Raw genomic sequence first — 18,877 nt, 5'->3', positions numbered from 1 at the left:
AAAAAAAGAGTCTATCTGGGGGGCATCTAGGTGGCACAGTGAATAGAGTACCAGTCCTGGAGTTAGAAGGACCTAAGTTCAAATCTAGTCTCAGATATTTGAGACTTACTATGTGACCCTAGGCAAGTCACTTAATCTTGATTGTCTCATAAAACAAAACAAAAGAGTCTGACTGCTAAGACAAACCCAGAAACCATATCAGCACAATTATAAAATATTATTCATACAAATAAAGTCATAACTGAACAATGAAAAAAACTTTGAATATGAAAAAAGATGACCTAAGTGTATCAGATCTCAAATTGAATGTTGTAAAGCAGATATCTTCAAAACAATCTATAGAGATAGAGGGGAAGATGGTGGATTTGTGGAATACATTAGGCACACTGTACATAGTAGGTAATCACCACAGTAATATAATATTTGATAAGAGAAAAAAATCTCTTTAGGGATACAAACTTATTAGTAGTCTTTTTTTAAGGGAAAGGATCAAATTGAAAAAACACATTTGAATCAATTCTTTTTGTGGTGGCAAAATTGGTGGTGAAAATTGAGGGGATGCCCATCAATTGGGGAATGCTGAATGAATTGTGATATACGATGGGAATGGAATACAATTGTGCTATGAGAAACCATGAGCAGAATGCTCTTAAAAAATCTGAAAAGAATTAAGTGAGCAGAACTAGAACACTGTCCATAGTAACAGCAATATTTATGAGAAATAACTATGAATGACTGATTTGGTTATTCTTAGCAATGCAGTAAGATAATTTTAAGGGACTTATGATGAAAAAATTCAGAGAAAGAACTGATGGATTCTAAATGTAAGTCAAAGCACATTTTCAAACTTTATTTTTTGTTTTGTTTTTTCTGTTTTCTTTCACAACATGAGTATGTACATCCTATATCAAATTACTTGCTTTTTCAAAACTGGGGAGGGGAAGACAGAGGGAGAAAATTTAGAATTTCAAATTAAAAAAATAATTGTCTTCACATATAATTTGGAAAAAATATTAAATAACAAAAAAGAATTAAGACCAATAAAATAACCCATTAATCACTTCCTAAAAGAGATCTCAAAATGAAAACTTCCAGGTATATATTATAGTCAAATTCCAGAACTTCCAGGTCAAGGAAAAAATATTGCAAGCAGCCCAAAAGAGATAATTCAAGGGGTGGCTAGGTGGTGCAGTGGATAAAGCACTGGCCCTGGAGTCAGGAGTACCTGGGTTCAAATCTGGTCTCATACACTTAATAATTAATTACCTAGCTGTGTGGCCTTGGGCAAGCCACTTAACCCCATTTGCCTTGCAAAAACCTAAAAAGAAAAGAGATAATTGAAACATTGGGGAGCCACAAACCAGGATCACACAAGATTTAGCAGTTCCCACATGAAAAGAGAAGAGAGCTTATAATCATAAAGGACCCAATGAAGTTAAACTTAGTCATTGTCTGCATAGACAGAGGGGATGAGGGTGAGTGGATTATGTTCAGATGATCTAAAAAAACAACAATGTGGGTCAAGAAAGAGGGATGTACTGAGATGAGAAGCAGAGATAGAATGCGGCAAATCTCTTCTGGTTCAAGGAAGAGCTTTTATAGAAGATGGGAAAATGACAGGGGGTGGGGGGTAGCTGACAATGCTAGAATTTCACTCTCATCGAGAATTAGTTCAAAGAGGGAAATTTCTGTCTCTGTCTCTGTCTCTGTCTCTGTCTCTCTCTCTCTCTCTCTCTCTCTCTCTCTCTCTCTCTCTCTCTCTCTCTCTCTCTCTCCGATATATAAATCTATCTTATCCAATAAGGAGTAGGAAGGAAAGAGGATAAGATATATGGAAAGGAGCATGATGGGGGGGTAGATTGCTGCAGGTAGTGATTGAGAAGGGACTTTTGAGGAGGGACAAGATAAAAAGAAAAAGAGAAAGAAAAACCAAGGAAAATGGGTTGGAAGTAAATGCACAGCTAACTGATGAGCTAAGTCATAGAACAGAAACAGAATTGAGTGGAGAACAGAATCAAACAGCATGTTGTATACAAGAGTCACACTTGGGAAAGAAAGACACATTCAAAGTTAAATGAAGGTATTAACAGAATTTTCCTGAGCTGTTTCTAATGAAAACAGAACAGGCCAGAGACAGTAATCAAATAGTGATTTAATTAATTAGTTTCAGAGTGGGGATCACAGGAATTCTCCTGATAAGATCCCCAGAGAAATCTACCCTCCTATAGGGAGTGGGGGGGGCAGGGTAGATAATAACACAGCATTTCTAAGGTTTGAGAGTTTCTCATGTAAGTCCACGAGTGAAGGACAATGTAGGCATAACTTTTCTTGGGAGAACAATTCTTCTTGAGGCACTTTGATAGGATACAGAACCAAAGTCTATGATGGGAGTGAGTCCCCCCCCCCCCAGTAATTTAAGATTTCCTTTTCCTTTTTAAAAAAATTTAATTTAATTTACATGCAAAAGTAATTTTCAGCATTCATCCTTTGCATGCTTTTAAGTCCACATTTTTCTACCATCCTCCATTCCCTCTACCTTCCCAAGGCAGTGAAAAATCTTGTTCTTACAACAGTGTTTAACATATTTGTATATTTGTCATGTTGTAAAAGAAGAATTAGAACTAAGGGGGAAATCATAAAAAAGAAAGAAAAAACATAATTTTTTTTAAAGTGAACATAGGGGGGTGGCTAGGTAGTGCAGTGGATAGATCACCGGCCCTGGAGTCAGGCATACCTGTGTTCAATTCTGGCCTCAGACAATAATTACCTAGCTATGTGACCTTGGGCAAGTCACTTAACCCTGTTGCCTTGCCAAAAAACCAAAGTGAACATAGTATGCTTTTCTATGCATTTATACTCCATATTTTTTTCTCTAGATGCAAATGCCATTTTCCATAACAGGTCTATCGTGTTAATTTTTTATTGATATGGTCAATTATGCTGATTGTTTTCCTTCTATTGAACCATCCCTGTATACCTAGTTCAAATCCTACCTGATCACAGTGTATTATCCTAGTGCTAACTTGCTGCAATCTCTTTGCTAAAATTTTATTTAAAATTTTTACATCAATATTCATTCACTTATGGTTTATAATTTTCTTTACTTTAGCTCTTCCTGGCTTGGGTATCAGCACCATGTTCATGTCACAAAAGGAATTTGACAGAAATTCATCTATTTTTCCAAATATTTTATACAGAATTGGAACTAATTGTCTTTAAATGTTTGGTAGAATTCATTTGTAAATGTATCTGACCCTAAAGATTTTTTTTCCTTAGGGAGTTATTGTTTTGTTCAATTTCTTTTTCTGAAATGTGGCCATTTAAGTATTGTATTTCCTCTTTTGTTAATCTGGTCAGTTTACATTTTTGCAAATATTCATACAATATTGTCAGAGTTATTGGCATGCAGTTGGGCAAAATAAATCCAAAAATGATGAAATCATTTCAAGTTGCATTGTGAGTCTCCAAATGCCAAGCCAGAGTTTGCTGGGAAAATGGATCTCCAAAAGCTAAATTACTAATATATTCATCACATACTTCATATGGATCAATATGAAAATCACAGTTTTCTTTCAGTGAGGACTGGAGCTGATTCTATTATGCTTCAGCTGAAGAGGGAAGGGCAGCAATCATATTATCAGACAACGCAAAACAAAAAAACTTAATTAAAAGAAATTAGAGAAATTCTATTTTGCTAAAATATCAAAAAAATTTATAGCAAGTTTCTCTTGTAAAGGTCTCATCTCTCAAATCCAAAGAACTGGGGTGGCTAGGTGGCACAATGGATAGAGCACCGGCCCTGGAGTCAGGAGTACCTGAGTTCAAATTCAGCCTCAGACACTTAATAATTACCTAGCTGTGTGGCTCTGGACAAGCCACTTAATCCTATTTGCCTTGCAAAAACCTTAAAAGAAAAAATCTAAAGAACTGAGTCAAATTTATAAAAAAAAGTCATTCCTCAATTAATAATGGTCAAAAGATATGAACAGGCAATTTTCAGAAAAAGAAATTAATACTACATATAATCATATGAAAAAATAACGTCTGTCACAAATGATTAGAGAAAAGTAAATTAAAATAACTCTGAAGTACCACCTCACACCTATCAGAAATGACAAATGCTGGAAAGGATGAAGGAAATTGTTAGTGGAATATTGAACTGGTAAAACCAATCTGGAATTTGCCCTAAGGATTATAAACTTTTAAATACTCTTTAACCCTACAATACCACCACTAGACCTGTACCCAACAGAGATAAAGGTGGGGGCTGGGGAGGACCTTATGTGCAAAAATATTTATAGTAACTTTTTTTTGTGGTGGCAAAGAACTGGAAAGTGAGGGAATCATCATCATCATCTGAGGAATGACTGAACAAGTTGTGACATATGATTGTAACGGTATAAGAAAGGAGGAACATGGTTTTAGGAAAAAAGATGGCAAGACCTGATGCAAAATGAAGAGAGAAGAACCAGATCATTGTGTACAGCAAGAGCAATGTGATAATGGTCAAATACTCTGACCAATACAGTGACCCAAGATAATTACAAAGAACTGTTGAAAAATAAAAATGCTACCCACTTCTAGAAAGAGAAGCTATGAACTCTGAATGCAAATTGAAGTATAATTCTTTTGCTTCCCCCCCCTCCTTCTATTTTGTTTTTTGGTGATATGACTAGCAGGAAGAATTTTTTGCATGAGTTCACATAGATAAGTTTGCCTTTTCAGTGGGTGAGGGGAGGTATGGAATAGAGGGAGAGAATCTGGAACTCAAAGTTTAAAACAAAGTTTATTTAAAAATATAAAGTGCATTGTATTTTTACTGAATATAATTATGAATTTCTAATGAATATAAATAATATTCATTAAAATCCTATAATTTTATATTTTTAAACAAGATATGGTTTCAGAGAATCCTGGGAAGACTTTCACGAATTGATGCAGAGTGAAGTGATCGGGAATATCTTTGAATGACTCATGAGCTTTGATCAATGAAATAACCAATTACAATGCCAGAGAGCCCATTATTAAGAATGCTAATCTGGAGGAGGCTAGGTGCTGTTAAGACAGAACGTCGGCTCTAGAAACAGGAGGACCTGAGTTCATATCCAACCTTAGACCTTGGGCTAGTCACTTAATGCTGGTTACTTCTCCAAGCATCCCCTCTCCAAAAATGAATGCTGCCCTATCTCCTGAGAAAAAAAAGGAAATGGATTCAAGATGCAGAACGAGACGTACATTTTTTGAATGGGGATTTATATTCATTTATTATACACATTTTTAAAAAGGATTTGTTGTTTTCCTTCTCCAGGGGAGGGTGAAAAAAAGAAATCCTTGTTAACTAAAAAATTAATATTTTCAGCTGCGTCATCAGTATCCCCAATTTAAAAAAGTATTAGACGATGTTCTAAGGAACTGAAGATATAAAAACAGAATTGAGAATTTGGTCCTGCCCCGCGACGAGCTTTGATGGAGGATCTCCAAGGCTTTCACGAGTTTCTTTGAGTAAGTTACTACTGATTCTCGTTCTGCGGATATGGAAAGGGAAGCGCCGAACTCGATGACCGGACGCCGCGGCCCGGCAGGGCAGAGTGGCCGCCGCCGCCGCCGCCGCCGCGCAAGTTCGGTCGGCACCTGCCGACTTTGAGCCAGGCGCTGCGGCCGCGGCAGGGGCGCCGAAGGTCAAGGCCGGGCCCCGTCCCGCTCCGGGCGAGCCGGGTGGGTGTGTCGAGCCGGCCCCGAAAGCGCCGCTTCCCGCGGCTTGTGCGGCAACACCCGGTTGCCATGGCCACCGCCCGAGCCGCGGCCCAGGAGGCGCCCGGAGCCGCAGTGGCGGCAGCCCTGGGGCCATGGGCAGGGGCCCGCGGCTCCTCCTCTCCTCCCGCCTCCGCCGCCCGCCCCGTGGGCCCGGGGTGCCCGCGCCCCCTCCCGCGGGCTTCGGAGGAGCCGCCTCGGCTCGGACCGAGCTGAGGCATGAATGGTCCGGTCTTCCCCGAGCCGCGCGGAGGAGGAGCCGTCGCCGCCTTCCACGCCCCCGCCGCCCCCCGCCTCCGCCTGCGCGACCGCCGGGATGAGCAACCTGACGAGCCTGGGCGCCGCCCGCGGCGGGGGCAGCTGGCGGCCCGGGGCGGCCCCGGGCTCGGGCTCCCCTTCTGGCGCTGCGCGGGCCGCGACCTTCCGCGCGGCCGTGATCTCCTTCACTACGGCGGCGGCGGCGGCGGCCGGGGCGCGGGGGAGCCGGGGCGGCGGCGGCGGCGGCGGCGGCCTGGCTGGGGCCGAGAAGGCCAGGCCTGGCCTCAGCAGCAGCAGCCGCAGCCCCAGCCCCAGCCCCAGCCCCAGCCCCAGCCCCGGCGGGGCCCCCGCGGCGGCTGGGCCGGGGGCGAAGCGGCCGCCGCCGGAGCCCTGGGCGGCCGTGGCGGCGCAGGCGCTCGCGCTGCTGCTCATCTTCCTGCTGTCCAGCCTGGGCAACGGCGCCGTGATGGGGGCGATCGTGAGGCACCGGCCGCTGCGCACCGTGACCAACGCCTTCATCCTCTCGCGCTCCGCCTCTGACCTGCTCACGGCGCTGCTCTGCCTGCCCGCCGCCTTCCTGGCCCTCTTCGCGCGCCCCGGCGGCGGCTTCGACGGGCCCCCGGCCGGCGCGCCCTGGCAGCGCTTGTGCGCCGCCAGCCGCTTCTTCGGCTCCTGCTGCGGCATCGTGTCCACCCTGACCATGACCCTCATCTCCCTGGACCGCTACAACGCCATCGTGAGGCACCCCGGCGAGAAGATGCGCCGGCGCACGGCCCTGGGGCTGCTGGCCGCCGTCTGGCTGGCGGCCGCCGGGCTCTCCTGCCCCTGGGAGCTGCTGAGGGGCTCGGAGGCGGCCGGCGCCCAGGGCGCGCCGCCCAGCTTCCGCCGCTGCCTCTACCTGTCGGCCGCGGGGCCCTGCCGCCTGAGCCCCGCCTACAACGCCTGGCTGGTGGTGACCTGCTACCTCCTTCCCTTCGGGGTCTGGTGCTTCTGCCTCTACCGCATCTGCCAGGCGGTGCGCTTCTCGGCCACGCGGCTGCGGCCGGCGCCCAGCTGCGCCCGGCCGCCGCGCCGCTCCCGGGAAACGCGCACGGCCACCACCGTGCTGCTCATGACGGTCGCCGGTGTCCTCTGCTGGGGGCCCCACTGCCTGCTGGTGCTCTTCACGGCCGCGGCCGGGCCCGCCGGGGCCCGGGCGCCGCCGCTCCACCCGGCCCTGCATACCGCGGCCGCCTGGATGGCCTGGGCCAACGGGGCCATAAACCCCCTCATCTACGCCGCGCGCAACCCCGACATTTCCCTCCTCCTGCGGCACGGACGCGAGGGGGGCTACAGGACCAGAAACGTGGCCGGCGACCGGCCCGGCCGCGGCCGAAAGCCGGAGGCCGGCAGCGCGCCGGGCCGGCTCCGAGACCTACGCCGGGCGCGCGGGCTGGGCGCCTGCGGCCGGGTGGCCTCGTCCGAAGGCGGCGGGGAGGTGGCCCTGTGGGCCTGCAGAAACCCGGCGCTGCTCTTCTGCCGCGATGCGCCGCCCGACACCGCCTCCGTGGGGGCCCTCCGGGCCGCGGCGGCCGACACCAGCCTCTAAACGCACCGCCGCCGGGCTGCAGCCAAGGCCGCCGCCGGAATCATCCCTCCCCCTCCGTTTTAGGGCTAGAGAAAGTCCATCGAGGACCACTTGCAGTGCCTGAGGACCAAACATTTTATAATGAAAGAACAAGAGGGGGCAGGACTTGCCATTTTCAGAAAGGCCGATTAAAACAAACATACATACAAAAAGTACCCACAAAAATTATGTTTTTGCAAAAGTGCCAAGACTGACTGTAAGTTTCCAAAATTAAACCAACACCGACTGACCCTTGTGAAACTGTAAGTGCCAAAAAAAGGACCCAAAACCAAAAACCAGACCGCCTAAAGTCCATATGTTTAGGAATCACACTGTGAAAAACAAAAATACAATGTCTTTGGAAAAGGCTAATATTACTCTTTATTAAAATGCACAAAAGATCTCCAGCCATAGGATTGGAAAATTAGATACTTTAGATCAACTGGTATAGATTGCCCTTTAACTGGTCCATATTTAACAAAATTGATCATCAGAATCTACCAAGATATAGAAAAAGCAACTTTGTGTATTTGGGGGATTAAGATATAAGGATGCTCATCTTATCTTACTGGACTTTCCTCTTGAATTTATGCGGGAAGTAGTCCTGCCTGGACCAAATTTAGAAATTGAAAACGATTACATTTACACATTAGGTGCGGAAAAACACTTTAGGAAGAACAAAAACTGCAAGATGTGACTATAAGGAAATGTAATTGATTTGATAAACTGCAAAATACATCAAAATTCAGTGTTGCCTTTTTAAGTAGTTTAGGAAGACATAAAACATGTTTGGTGCTCCCTTCTTTGGTATGACCTTTAGAATTTGCACTGCATTCTTTTGAATATCCTTAGTAGTAGCAAATCTGGATTCTTTGAAAGTATAGAAGACTTGGATAAAGTCGAAGGCAAGTATGATACATAGGTGATCAAACTGATCAATATTACTATAATGAGACTGGTTTTGTTGTGTAGCATGTAATTTAACTCAGAAGGCAATTTCAAAAGAAGAGTTCTAGAAATGGTGGGAGCAGTGACAACACAGTTTGATTAACCCAGTAGCTTCCCAGGTTGACAAATCTGAAAGGCAATAGACACTTGAATATAGACATGCTTTTTTTTCAGGTCAGTCTCATTGCTCTATAGTTAAAGAGTTCATAGAATTATCATTTTTTGGGTCAAGTTACAGTCCAGGCATAGCTTGATCATATTCTTTGGAGAGAATAACTATAAATTGACTAGGTTTTGGTGCAGCTATGTGGCACAGTGGATAAAGCACCAGTCCTGGAGTCAGAAGGACCTGAGTTCAAATCCAACCTCAGACACTTAGTCATTATCTAGCAGTGTGACCTTGGGCAAGTCACTTAACCCCATTGCCTTTCAAAAGCCAAAAAAAAAAAAATGACTGTGTTTCAAGAGCATTATTTTTGGTCTAGAATGATAGCTGTACTGTACTGGTCAAGTAGTTAATTAGATGTATCCAGAAATTATTGATAAGTTCTTTAAAAATTTATTACTTGGCTACATTAAAATAAAACCAAAAAAGCACAGAAAGTTGCTTTTCTCTTTTCTCCCTCAATCCCCTTCTTTCTCCTTGTTCTCTTTTCCCTTCTTTCCCTTCCTTCCTTCTTTCCCCTCACCCCAAAGAGGCTCAGGACTTTGAAGCCTTAATTTGACATTTAAAATTAGGCATGAGATTCATTATCCTTGTACTTTCTGAAGCTTTAAATGTGAAATGGTATCTAGTATTTTTTCTTTTATACTAAAAGATGTTTTAATTTTTTTGGTTGTGAGAAGTTAGTATGCATTATTATTTTATAATCAAAATCTAAAATAAATGGTCTTTTATGCAAAAAATTGCAAATGTAGTTTATTTTTCCTTCTGTGTGGATAATGCTATATCATAACTTCAGAATCCAGAAGACCAAAGTTTAAGTCTTACCTAGTAATTAGGTGATCCTGAACAAATCACTGACCTTTTCATGGCCTCTAAGACTAAGACTTACACATGAGTTACCAATAAAATTACAGATTTGGGAAGAAATGAGAGGAAAATAGTAGACAATGGAAGGAACAAATATTTAGAAGTATGTATTAAGGATATCTGTGTTTGAGTTCCTTGCTAAGTTATACACAAAGTAAATTGGACAGTCAGCCTAATCTCAAAGCTTCTTCCCACAATGAGAAAAATAGCTTCAAGAGTGACCACAAGTATTGTCTTTATTTTGTGTGAATGAAAGAATTTCAGTGCACTTAATGGGGTTATGATTAAAAAGGGGGTCATGGGCAGCACATAAAGACAAATTGCTGTCCCAGTTAGGGGGGATTTCACACAAAAGAGGGATTTCAATTGCTGTTTGAACAAAAGGATGAAATGTGGCTAAGAGAACTGGTGAAGCAAGGGAAAGGTCAAGATTTTTCAAAATTAGGGTACTGCCAGAGAAGAGAGTTTGGAGGAAGAAAAAAATGTCATAGAGAAGAACTAAATTTTTTGTTTTTGAAGATCAGTGATATCAGGAGGGAAATATCTTGATTTACAAGTAAACTGGATTTAAGTGAGGCAGAACTTTGCAAAATCAGTGTTGTTCTTTCCTGCAGTTATTGGGGTCCAGTGGCAAGACACAGGTCAGGACAACTGGAGATGGCCCTGGATGCAGTGGGATACTTTGGCCTTTTTTAAACTAAGGTCTTTCCCAGATCTCAGTTTAATCTGATCAACATCCATTTAGAAGGCTAGGTAAGAATTAAGGCAAAAGATGTCTTGGTTTGCCTTCACAGAAGAATCAATTTGGACAGAGGAAAAAAGAGATTAAAAGAGGACAGACAGGAATCAGGGAATTCAAGGATTAGGCTGCTGTGAAGAGCTCTAAAAGGAGAGACTCAAGCTAATCAGTCTCTTTTATCTACCCTCTAAAGAAAAGGGAAGGTTAAGTTAAAACAACCCATAGAAAAAACAGATGTGACTTTTAAAATAGAATGGCTTAGGTTCACATATTCATTACGTCAAATTGAACTAGTTCCTCATGACCAATAAAAAAATATGGTATATCAGAAACTGGGGGTTATGTGTTCTGCCCTCAAGAGACTTATTTATAATATGATAGATATTCTCATCTCTTCCTAGAGGATTAAGGTTGTAGATGTGGGCATGGAAAGGATAAAGGAGTTGGGGGGTTTTTTTTAATCAAGAAGAAAAAAACAGTAGAATTTGGAATAGAGTTGGTATGAATATATTTTCTCTGTAGGGAGAAATTTCTGGTCTCTGGCAAAAAGTAGGATACTGTACAAGGGTCAGAAAGTAATACTGCTTCACTTATTAATCAGACTCTTTTCAGTTGGGGAGTGAATTTTAAAAAAAGGATGTGAGAAAATTGAGGAATCTCAATAGATGATAGTTACTAAAATCTGAGATGAGAAAATTTCTGTTTCCAGGAAAGGTTAAAGGATTAAACTATTATCCTCTGAAAGAAAAGTCTCAGGGGATGCCTCAATTTCCTCAACTATAAAATTAGAATAATAGTAGTACCTACCTCTCAGGGTTGCTGTGAGAATGAGATAATAGTTGCAAATCACTCACCACATAGTAGATTCTATGTAAATATTAGCTACCATTATTATCACAATTACTCTTTAAACAATGAAGTGTTTTGAGCACTTACTTTTTAATAGAACAAGAGGAAAGGCTTAAAATTAAAATTAAAGCAGAAGACATTTGAATTGAACATGAAGAAGTCTAATGATGAAAACAACAAACATAAATGGTATACCATCAGCATTTATCGAATCTTTGTCTCTAGAGATTTTCACAAATGCTAGTAAGTCTTCTCTACTCTGAATGGTTTGAACTAGGGGGTCTCCTACATCTTCCTAAAAAGGAACTACTTCCTAAAGAGGAAGTCTTATGATGTGGGTGAGGAGAATGAAGGAGGAGGAGAAAATGGGAAATCACTCATGGTTCTAGTAGATCTTAGGGAAGGCTAGAATGATTCCATACAGGAAAAATATTGAATGACTTTTGGCTTCAGTTTTGATTTTGATTTTTTAAATTGTGGATGAAGGTAGGAAGTGGTTTAATGATATGAAAAATTATTTGCAAACTTCTAGGTTTTCAAAGCAAGACCATTGTTTGCTGAACAGAAAATATATTGTTTATCAAGCAAATCTCTGTTGAATATCAGCTAAAGTATCTGTCAAAGTTCTCCTTAACCTAAAGTTACTTAAAATAAAATAGTGTTACATAGGGGATATGATTTTGAAATTTTATCTACTTTTAAGGTGTCTAGGACTGAGGGCTATTTTGTTACCATTCAGTCTGATCAAAAAAAAAAAGAAAACAAATAAAAACAAACCCTCATCACCTAGGACAATCTTCTAGTTCTGAAACTCTTTGTACTAACTGATCAAGGATGAATTGGCATATTTCTGTTTGGTCATTGTGCCCTACTAATTATGCTTTCATTAATCTCTTAACTCTGTATGTCCCTTTTTAGCTCTATACTATTCTACATTCAGTTTTTAACTGTATATCACCATCCCATTTTATTCTTTGTCTCCTCAACCTACTCAGAAGACAATACATTGGTCAGTCATATGTTACTTTGAGGAGAGAACATGGCCATGAAACCCACTGATGTGTTCATGGTTCACTTCTTATGTTTTTTTGTTGTTTTTCATTCTTTTTGGTCCTGTCTAATTCTCTGTGACCCCATTTGGGTTTTCTTTTTGCAAAGCTATTGGAATAATTGATCATTTCCTTCTGCAGCTTATTTTATAGATGAGAAACTAGAGTACACAGAGTTAAGTGACTTACTCAAGGTAGCAAGTGTCTGAGATCAGATCTGAACTCAGGAAGATGTCTTCCTGATTCCAGGTCTGGCACTCTTTTGAATATGCCAACTAGTGCCTTATATATACACAATACAAATAATAAAAGTTATTTAACTAAGCCATGAAAATGAAGAGCATTGAATTAGTCCTTTGACAAAAATAATTTGGAATATGCCTAATGTTCAGAGACTTCAATATAGAAGTCAACTTAAGGAATAACAATGAAAATTCAGTTAGAAAATCTGGTTAGGTGTCAAGTGGTGGAAAATAAAAACAAATGATGAACAGTAATTGCTTATACATGGTGCTTTAATAGTTATAAAGCTATTTTTCTCATTTGAAAGCAAACACTCTTTAACACGTCCCATTGCCTGAATGCAATTTGTGTTCCATTTCATTCTTCCTCAAAGTTCTCTGGTTCCCTTAAGAGGATGGAAGTATCTAGCATCTCTGCAAATGGTGCCAACTTGTGGGTACCTCAGATATAGGGCATAGTCTCCTATATCCCAGTTCCAATTAGCTGCTATTAGATTAGTATATTCAAAAGGAATACTTATTTCAAAAGATATAAATACAAATATACTCCCCAATACATGATAGGCAGAATTTTCTCCCCCTTCCAAACCCCATACCACTTTAGTTTCTAGAGAGGGAATGGGATTCGGCTCATGGTGTAACTCCTGTCCAAAATTTCCCTTTAGACTCAAGTCCTGGGTATCCTGGTTTCTCTGGGTTTCATTGCTAGACTGACCAATATCTTCTCCACAATCCTGGATCCCAGAATTGAGAAGGATAAACAATTAGATACAGATAAACAAAGAAAAGGATAAACAAAATAGAAACAAAATATCATTTACAAAGCCTGCATCTCTAAAGCCCTAGCAAAACAGGGAGCAGGGAAAGGTAGTTAACCAGCTCAGAATATGGAATCTGTCCTATGGATGAATTGTGATCTTCATCCTCTGAATGTAGCAAGAAGGAAAGAAGCAAAAGCATAAAGAGTAACTATTTCAGTCTGATTAGTTTTAAAGAAGCTGTTTAGTCAATGAAAGGAAGTTATGCCACCTAAAAGGAAGAGGTTGCAGAGTGCTTCCATCTTAGGAGATTTGGCATGGTCAGCCAAGTCCCTTTAAAAATACCTGCATGATTTAGAATTATTCCCAAAGGGGAGTAAAATGTCCATACCCTTTGATCCAGCAATACTACTACTGGGTCTATACCTGGAAGAGATTGTGAAAAAGGGTAAAAACATCACTTGTACAAAAATATTCATAGCAGCTCTGTTTGTGGTGGCAAAGAACTAGAAATTGAGTGAATGTCCATCAACTGGGGAATGGCTGAACAAATTGTGGGATGTGTATGTTATGGAACACTATTGTTCTATTAGAAAACCAGGAGGGATGGAAATTCAGAGAAGCCTGGAAAGACTTGCATGAACTGATGTTGAGTGAGATGAGCAGAACCAGAAGAACATTGTGCACCCAACAGCAACATGGGGATGATGTTGAACCTTAATGGAATTGCTCACTCTGTCAATACAATAATCAGGTACAATTTTAGGATATGTGCTATGGAGAATACCATCTGTATCCAGAGAATGAATTGTGGAGTTTAAACAAAGATCAAAGACTATTACCTTCAATTTTTTAAAAAAGTCTTATGAACTATATAATTTTGATATCTCTAAAATTTTATTTTTTCCCTCAAGGATTTTTCTCTCAACACATTCAATTCTGATAAATGTATAGCATGGAAACAATGTAAAGACTATCAGACTGCCTTCTGTGGGGGGAGGTGGAGGGAGGGCAGGGAGAGTGGGGGAAAAAATTGTAAAATTCAAAACCTTCCAAAAAATGATACCATAAAGCTACTATTGTATATAACTGGAAGACAAATTATATACATACATACATATATATAATACCTGCATGTTAAGTGTTCAAGGCCTGCTCCAATGGCCCTTTTATACATTTTCCCATTTGAAATTTGCCAACCCCAACACACAGTCAGTAATATTTTCTAATACAATCTTCATCCCAAATGCAGGTCTTCATGTTAAATTCAGAATAGTTCTCTGTGGTTTCTAGGGAGGCATAAGCAATATCCTTTTACTTACTTTCCCAGTTTCACACAGTAGAAATCTCAAAACAGCCAGTGCTGTCTAATTATTTATATTTGCACATGTACAGATGAAAATAAAAATTAGCTTCATGTGCAAAATTTTTCAGATTCAACAAAATAAGGATTTTACAAAGTTTGCCAAATATTTCTGCTTGGTTGACACTTACATGGGTGCTATACAGTATTTGTGGGGGGGGGTTTGTTGGGAGGGGAAGAGAGTACTGAAGCATTTTGCAATTTTTTTCTCTCTTTTTAGAAAATATGCTCTGGGTGCTTTGCTTTATTTTTGTCTTTTGGGGGGAGGGAGTGGGTTTTTTTCCTTGGAGGGAGGAGAGGTACACCATATGTTGTAGGATATGAAACTAGACTCTTTAATTTTGGCTATTAAATTTGCCTGTAATCTTATTGTTCTCAATTATGGAACCAAAATATGAAAATCTGCATAAATGTTTATAAGAATTGGCTGATTCTAGGAGGCATCTACTTCAGTCTCTTTTTATATAGACATTCATATCCTACCTTACTAAGACAAAAATAATATGGACTTGTAAAATATTGCTAACTTAGATGTCAAATCTGGTATTTCATCATATTAAAAGCAATAAATTAGTAAAAAAACATATCATCTTAAAGGTACTTTTTCAACCTACAAGCAAAAGGACTAACAAAGACAAAGAAAGCTGGTTGTAACAAGAGTGCAATTTAATAATGCAACAGTAATTCCCTAGGCATTCTTATTTTGGTGATTCCTCTCACAGAAACACTATATAAGATTATAAAAGCAATCATAGTGTAAATCCCTAAATGGTGGTGCTAAATGCTTGGCATTTCCTGAAACCAAAAATTGATAATGCTCCTTTTGTAAATTCTTTCCATCCAGAACAAAGACCCAACATAATTATTTTTGTGACCATCCATCTGGGGTGAAAACATCTGGCAAAACTAATAATTTTCAGGGAAGTGGATTGCCCCAGTTACTAGTGAGCAACCTAAAATTCTAGCAAATTACAGAAACTCACAAATTATGTTCCTCCAAGGCTGAGTATTAAATTTTCTCTTCATATTAATAATGGGAACTCTCTTGGTATCTGCAGGAAGCAGGCTCTAACCTCCTTCTGTAATGAATACAATTGTGCAGAAGAATCAATTATCACCAGGATATAAAGTCCCTCTGGAAAATACTGAACAAACATTTTACATTCACCTCTGACCAATATCGACAAAGCAACTAATAAGGTATTGATTTCCTGACCAATCAGGAATTATCTTTAGCTATGGAATAAATCTTGGGGTAGTCATCTTCTCATCCTAGAAGTGTACTATTAAAGAAATTTTGTCTTTACCTGGTAGAATCCTAAACTTGGATTCTCTGGATCCACAAGTTAATTCCCAAAGGTGGAAACAGCCTTCACTTAGGATCACTCGTGACTGATCTGCAATCTGAGAAGGAATTAGTGAGGCAGTACAAGACTTATGATCCAATTTCAGTTCTGCCTAAATAATCCCACTGTCATGTACTTGTAAGCTACTATTTCTGTTGTCTCAAAAGAATTTAATAAGAACAAATTGAGGTATGGGCAGCTAGATGGTGTAATGGATGGAGTACTCGACTTGAAGTCAAGAAAACCCTTCTTCCTGAGTTCAGATCTGGGCTCATACACTTACCATCTGTGTGACTTCAGGCAAGTCATTTAACTCTATTTGCCTCAGTTGCCCCATCTGTAAAATGAGATTGAGAAGGAAATGACAAATCACTCTAGTACCTTAGTCAAGAAAATCCCAAATGGGATCACAGTCAGCTATGATTGGAATGACTGAAGAAAATGAGGTGTAGAATTCTGTTCAGTTTATTATAATTGTTATAATTAACATTATATATCAATATAGAAATATAATACAAAATAAATCTTATAATAATATAATAAAATAATAAATACCATTCATTAGTAGAGGAAAATCTCTTAAAAGTGGGTCAAATGACTACCGCTGTTAGGCCAGTGGACTCAAAAGAAGAGGCACACCACTCCTTTTAATAAGCACAGAACAAACAGGAGAAGATTATTGCATGTAGGATTGGTAGTATCGTAGAAGTGAAAACATAGTTGCTTGGAAATTGGGAATAAGGGGCTAGCGATAGCCTCCTCCTCCCCTCCTGAGATTCAGAAACATTCATGTAGATGTTGATATGCAAGATTAAAGATAGTGAACCAGACTTCTTTGGGGAAGAAGCCAGATATCTTGGAAGAATAGCTTGGTGGTGTAAAGCTGCTAAACCATATTACCTGGCGTCCTCCACATCCCTCAAGGATAACAGATTTCCTTGAGGCAAGAATAGAACAGTGAATAGTAGGAAAACTGAACTTCTAAATTTACTTGTCCTTCATTTTTGAAAAGGACTGATAATATCATGGGGTGATATCTTGAGTTGGATTTAAGTGAGGAAGAGTTGAACAAAGTCTCACTTTCTGTCCTAGAGACATCAAAGTCCAGTGGCAAGAGACAAGTCAAAGCCCAGGATGCAAGAGTTGATTCTGGAATTATCCATGTCTGGTCAAGTTCTAAGTGTCCCCATTGTGCCTCTTCAGTCACCTTCATGGATGCTGAAACAAATTGTTCTCATCCACCCATTCTACCAGGGAAGTCTTGACGTGCTTGGGGTAAACACTGTCCTAACTCATTGATGTGTTTGAGACCAGTGCTGTGTGGTGGGATCCATGACTGGGAGACACAAACAGTATCAGAGTCAGAATTCTCACTGAATAAGCCGAATAGAGAGGATAGGCATGCCCTATTCAATGAGACAGATATACTGACTGACTTGGTGAGTTTTTCCAGTAGTTAAAATCAAGATCAGCAATAATACATATCTCATATACATACTTGAAATACATCATCTAGACTATGGAAAATGAGCATATCTATATATCTATATATATATATATACATATATATATATATGTATATATATATATATATAAAATAAAAGGGTCGGCAAACATTACAAGGGTGACATATAGAGAATTAGCAACAGGCAATGGCTCGACTCATTTGTGAGGGATTGCTCATTCTGAGGTGAGGCACAACTTGTCGCTGCCTCACTTTGATTCTTTATTCTATTTGAGGCTAATATACAGAAATTCAGCTGTTTTGTCAATGAAAATGACTGAAATCATAAAGAAATTGCATATATAACATAGATCAATGAGTTAGTATTTATATTAATTTTATTTTATCATTTTTTTATTTTTCATCATTTTAGGGGAAGTTCTGCCTCCTCTGTCTCCTCTAAACTCACATTCCTACTCTCAACTTGGATTATCCCAGCTGCCAAGATGGTTTATTGAGGTGAAATTGCTGTACATGCTATAACTTCTTGGAGTCACAAGAAGTGAGAATTGGACACCAAAGGAAAAGTAGCACCCCAGAGATACTAGACCCCCCTGAACCCCTCAAACTTCCCCCCTCTTCTAAACTTAACTTTTAAGAAAAAAGACAAAGAAACTGTAGTATGAGCAGTATTACAGAATAGGATCAATAGCAGAACAGAATCAAATTTAAATGATACAAAATCAATTTAATTTCTTCATTCTTCCTGCCATGCTAGAAAGCAACCTTTGGTCTTCTTTGAGAATAAAGGATGGGGCAGCTAGGTGGCACAGTGGATAGAGCACAGGCTCTGGAATCAGGAGGATCTGAGTTCAAATATGACCTCAGACATTTAAAAATTACCTAGCTGTGTGACCTTGGGAAAATCACTTAACCCCATGACAACAAAAAAAGAGAGAATGAAGGACAGAGACAGTTAGATTACTCAGTGAATAGAGCACCAGCCATGGAGTCAGAAAGACCTGAGTTCAAATCTGACCTCAGACGCTTAACACTTACTTAGCTATGTGACCTTGGGCAAGTCACTTAATCCCGTTGCAAAAAACCACTTAATCCCATTGCAAAAAAAAATTAAATAAATAGAAAAGAAGTATAAAGGAAAGAAAAATTAGAGTGAGAAAGGAGTGGAAACACTATTAAGAGGTTATAATAGTCTAAGCACTTAATAAAAAAGGCAGGTAGTAAAGGCATGATGGTGAAAATAGAAGGGGATGGATGTAAGATTTTTCAGGTACTTCTTATTGATATATTTCATAATTTGACAGTTTCACAACTGAGTGGATATGGGAAATGAGGGAGAGAGATGAGACAAGCATAACACCAGTGTTGCAAATGCTGGAAACTGGATAGATGGTAGTATCATTATCATTGCTTTGTGGGAGAAGGGTTTTTTATGTCTTCTGAAAAATATATTTTTTTAGTGGTGGCTAG

At 40.4% G+C, this 18,877-nt stretch overlaps 1 protein-coding gene and 1 long non-coding RNA gene across 2 annotated transcripts; both read left to right on the top strand.

Annotated features, from left to right (window-relative positions):
- The first annotated feature begins 690 nt into the window (after window positions 1–690).
- LOC141520396 (uncharacterized) lies at window positions 691–18,152 on the top strand. The gene is made up of 4 exons (XR_012477609.1): window positions 691–824; window positions 15,655–15,796; window positions 17,035–17,217; window positions 17,820–18,152. It is a non-coding gene; the product is annotated as an uncharacterized LOC141520396 (long non-coding RNA).
- On the top strand, window positions 5,793–7,680 carry GPR135 (G protein-coupled receptor 135). The gene has a single exon (XM_074235918.1). It carries the CDS (start codon window positions 5,975–5,977, stop codon window positions 7,595–7,597), a length of 1,623 nt encoding a protein of 540 aa, XP_074092019.1. The 5' UTR covers window positions 5,793–5,974; the 3' UTR covers window positions 7,598–7,680.
- Window positions 18,153–18,877: the final 725 nt, after the last annotated feature.

Source organism: Macrotis lagotis, chromosome 4, assembly GCF_037893015.1.
Source record: "Macrotis lagotis isolate mMagLag1 chromosome 4, bilby.v1.9.chrom.fasta, whole genome shotgun sequence".
NCBI classification, from domain to species: Eukaryota; Metazoa; Chordata; class Mammalia; order Peramelemorphia; family Peramelidae; genus Macrotis; species Macrotis lagotis.
This window is presented reverse-complemented; position numbering and strand designations above follow the sequence as displayed.

Coding starts and splice junctions, on each gene's coding strand:
- GPR135 (XM_074235918.1), top strand. CDS start 5,975: ATGGTCCGGTCTTCCCCGAGCCGCGCGGAGGAGGAGCCGTCGCCGCCT.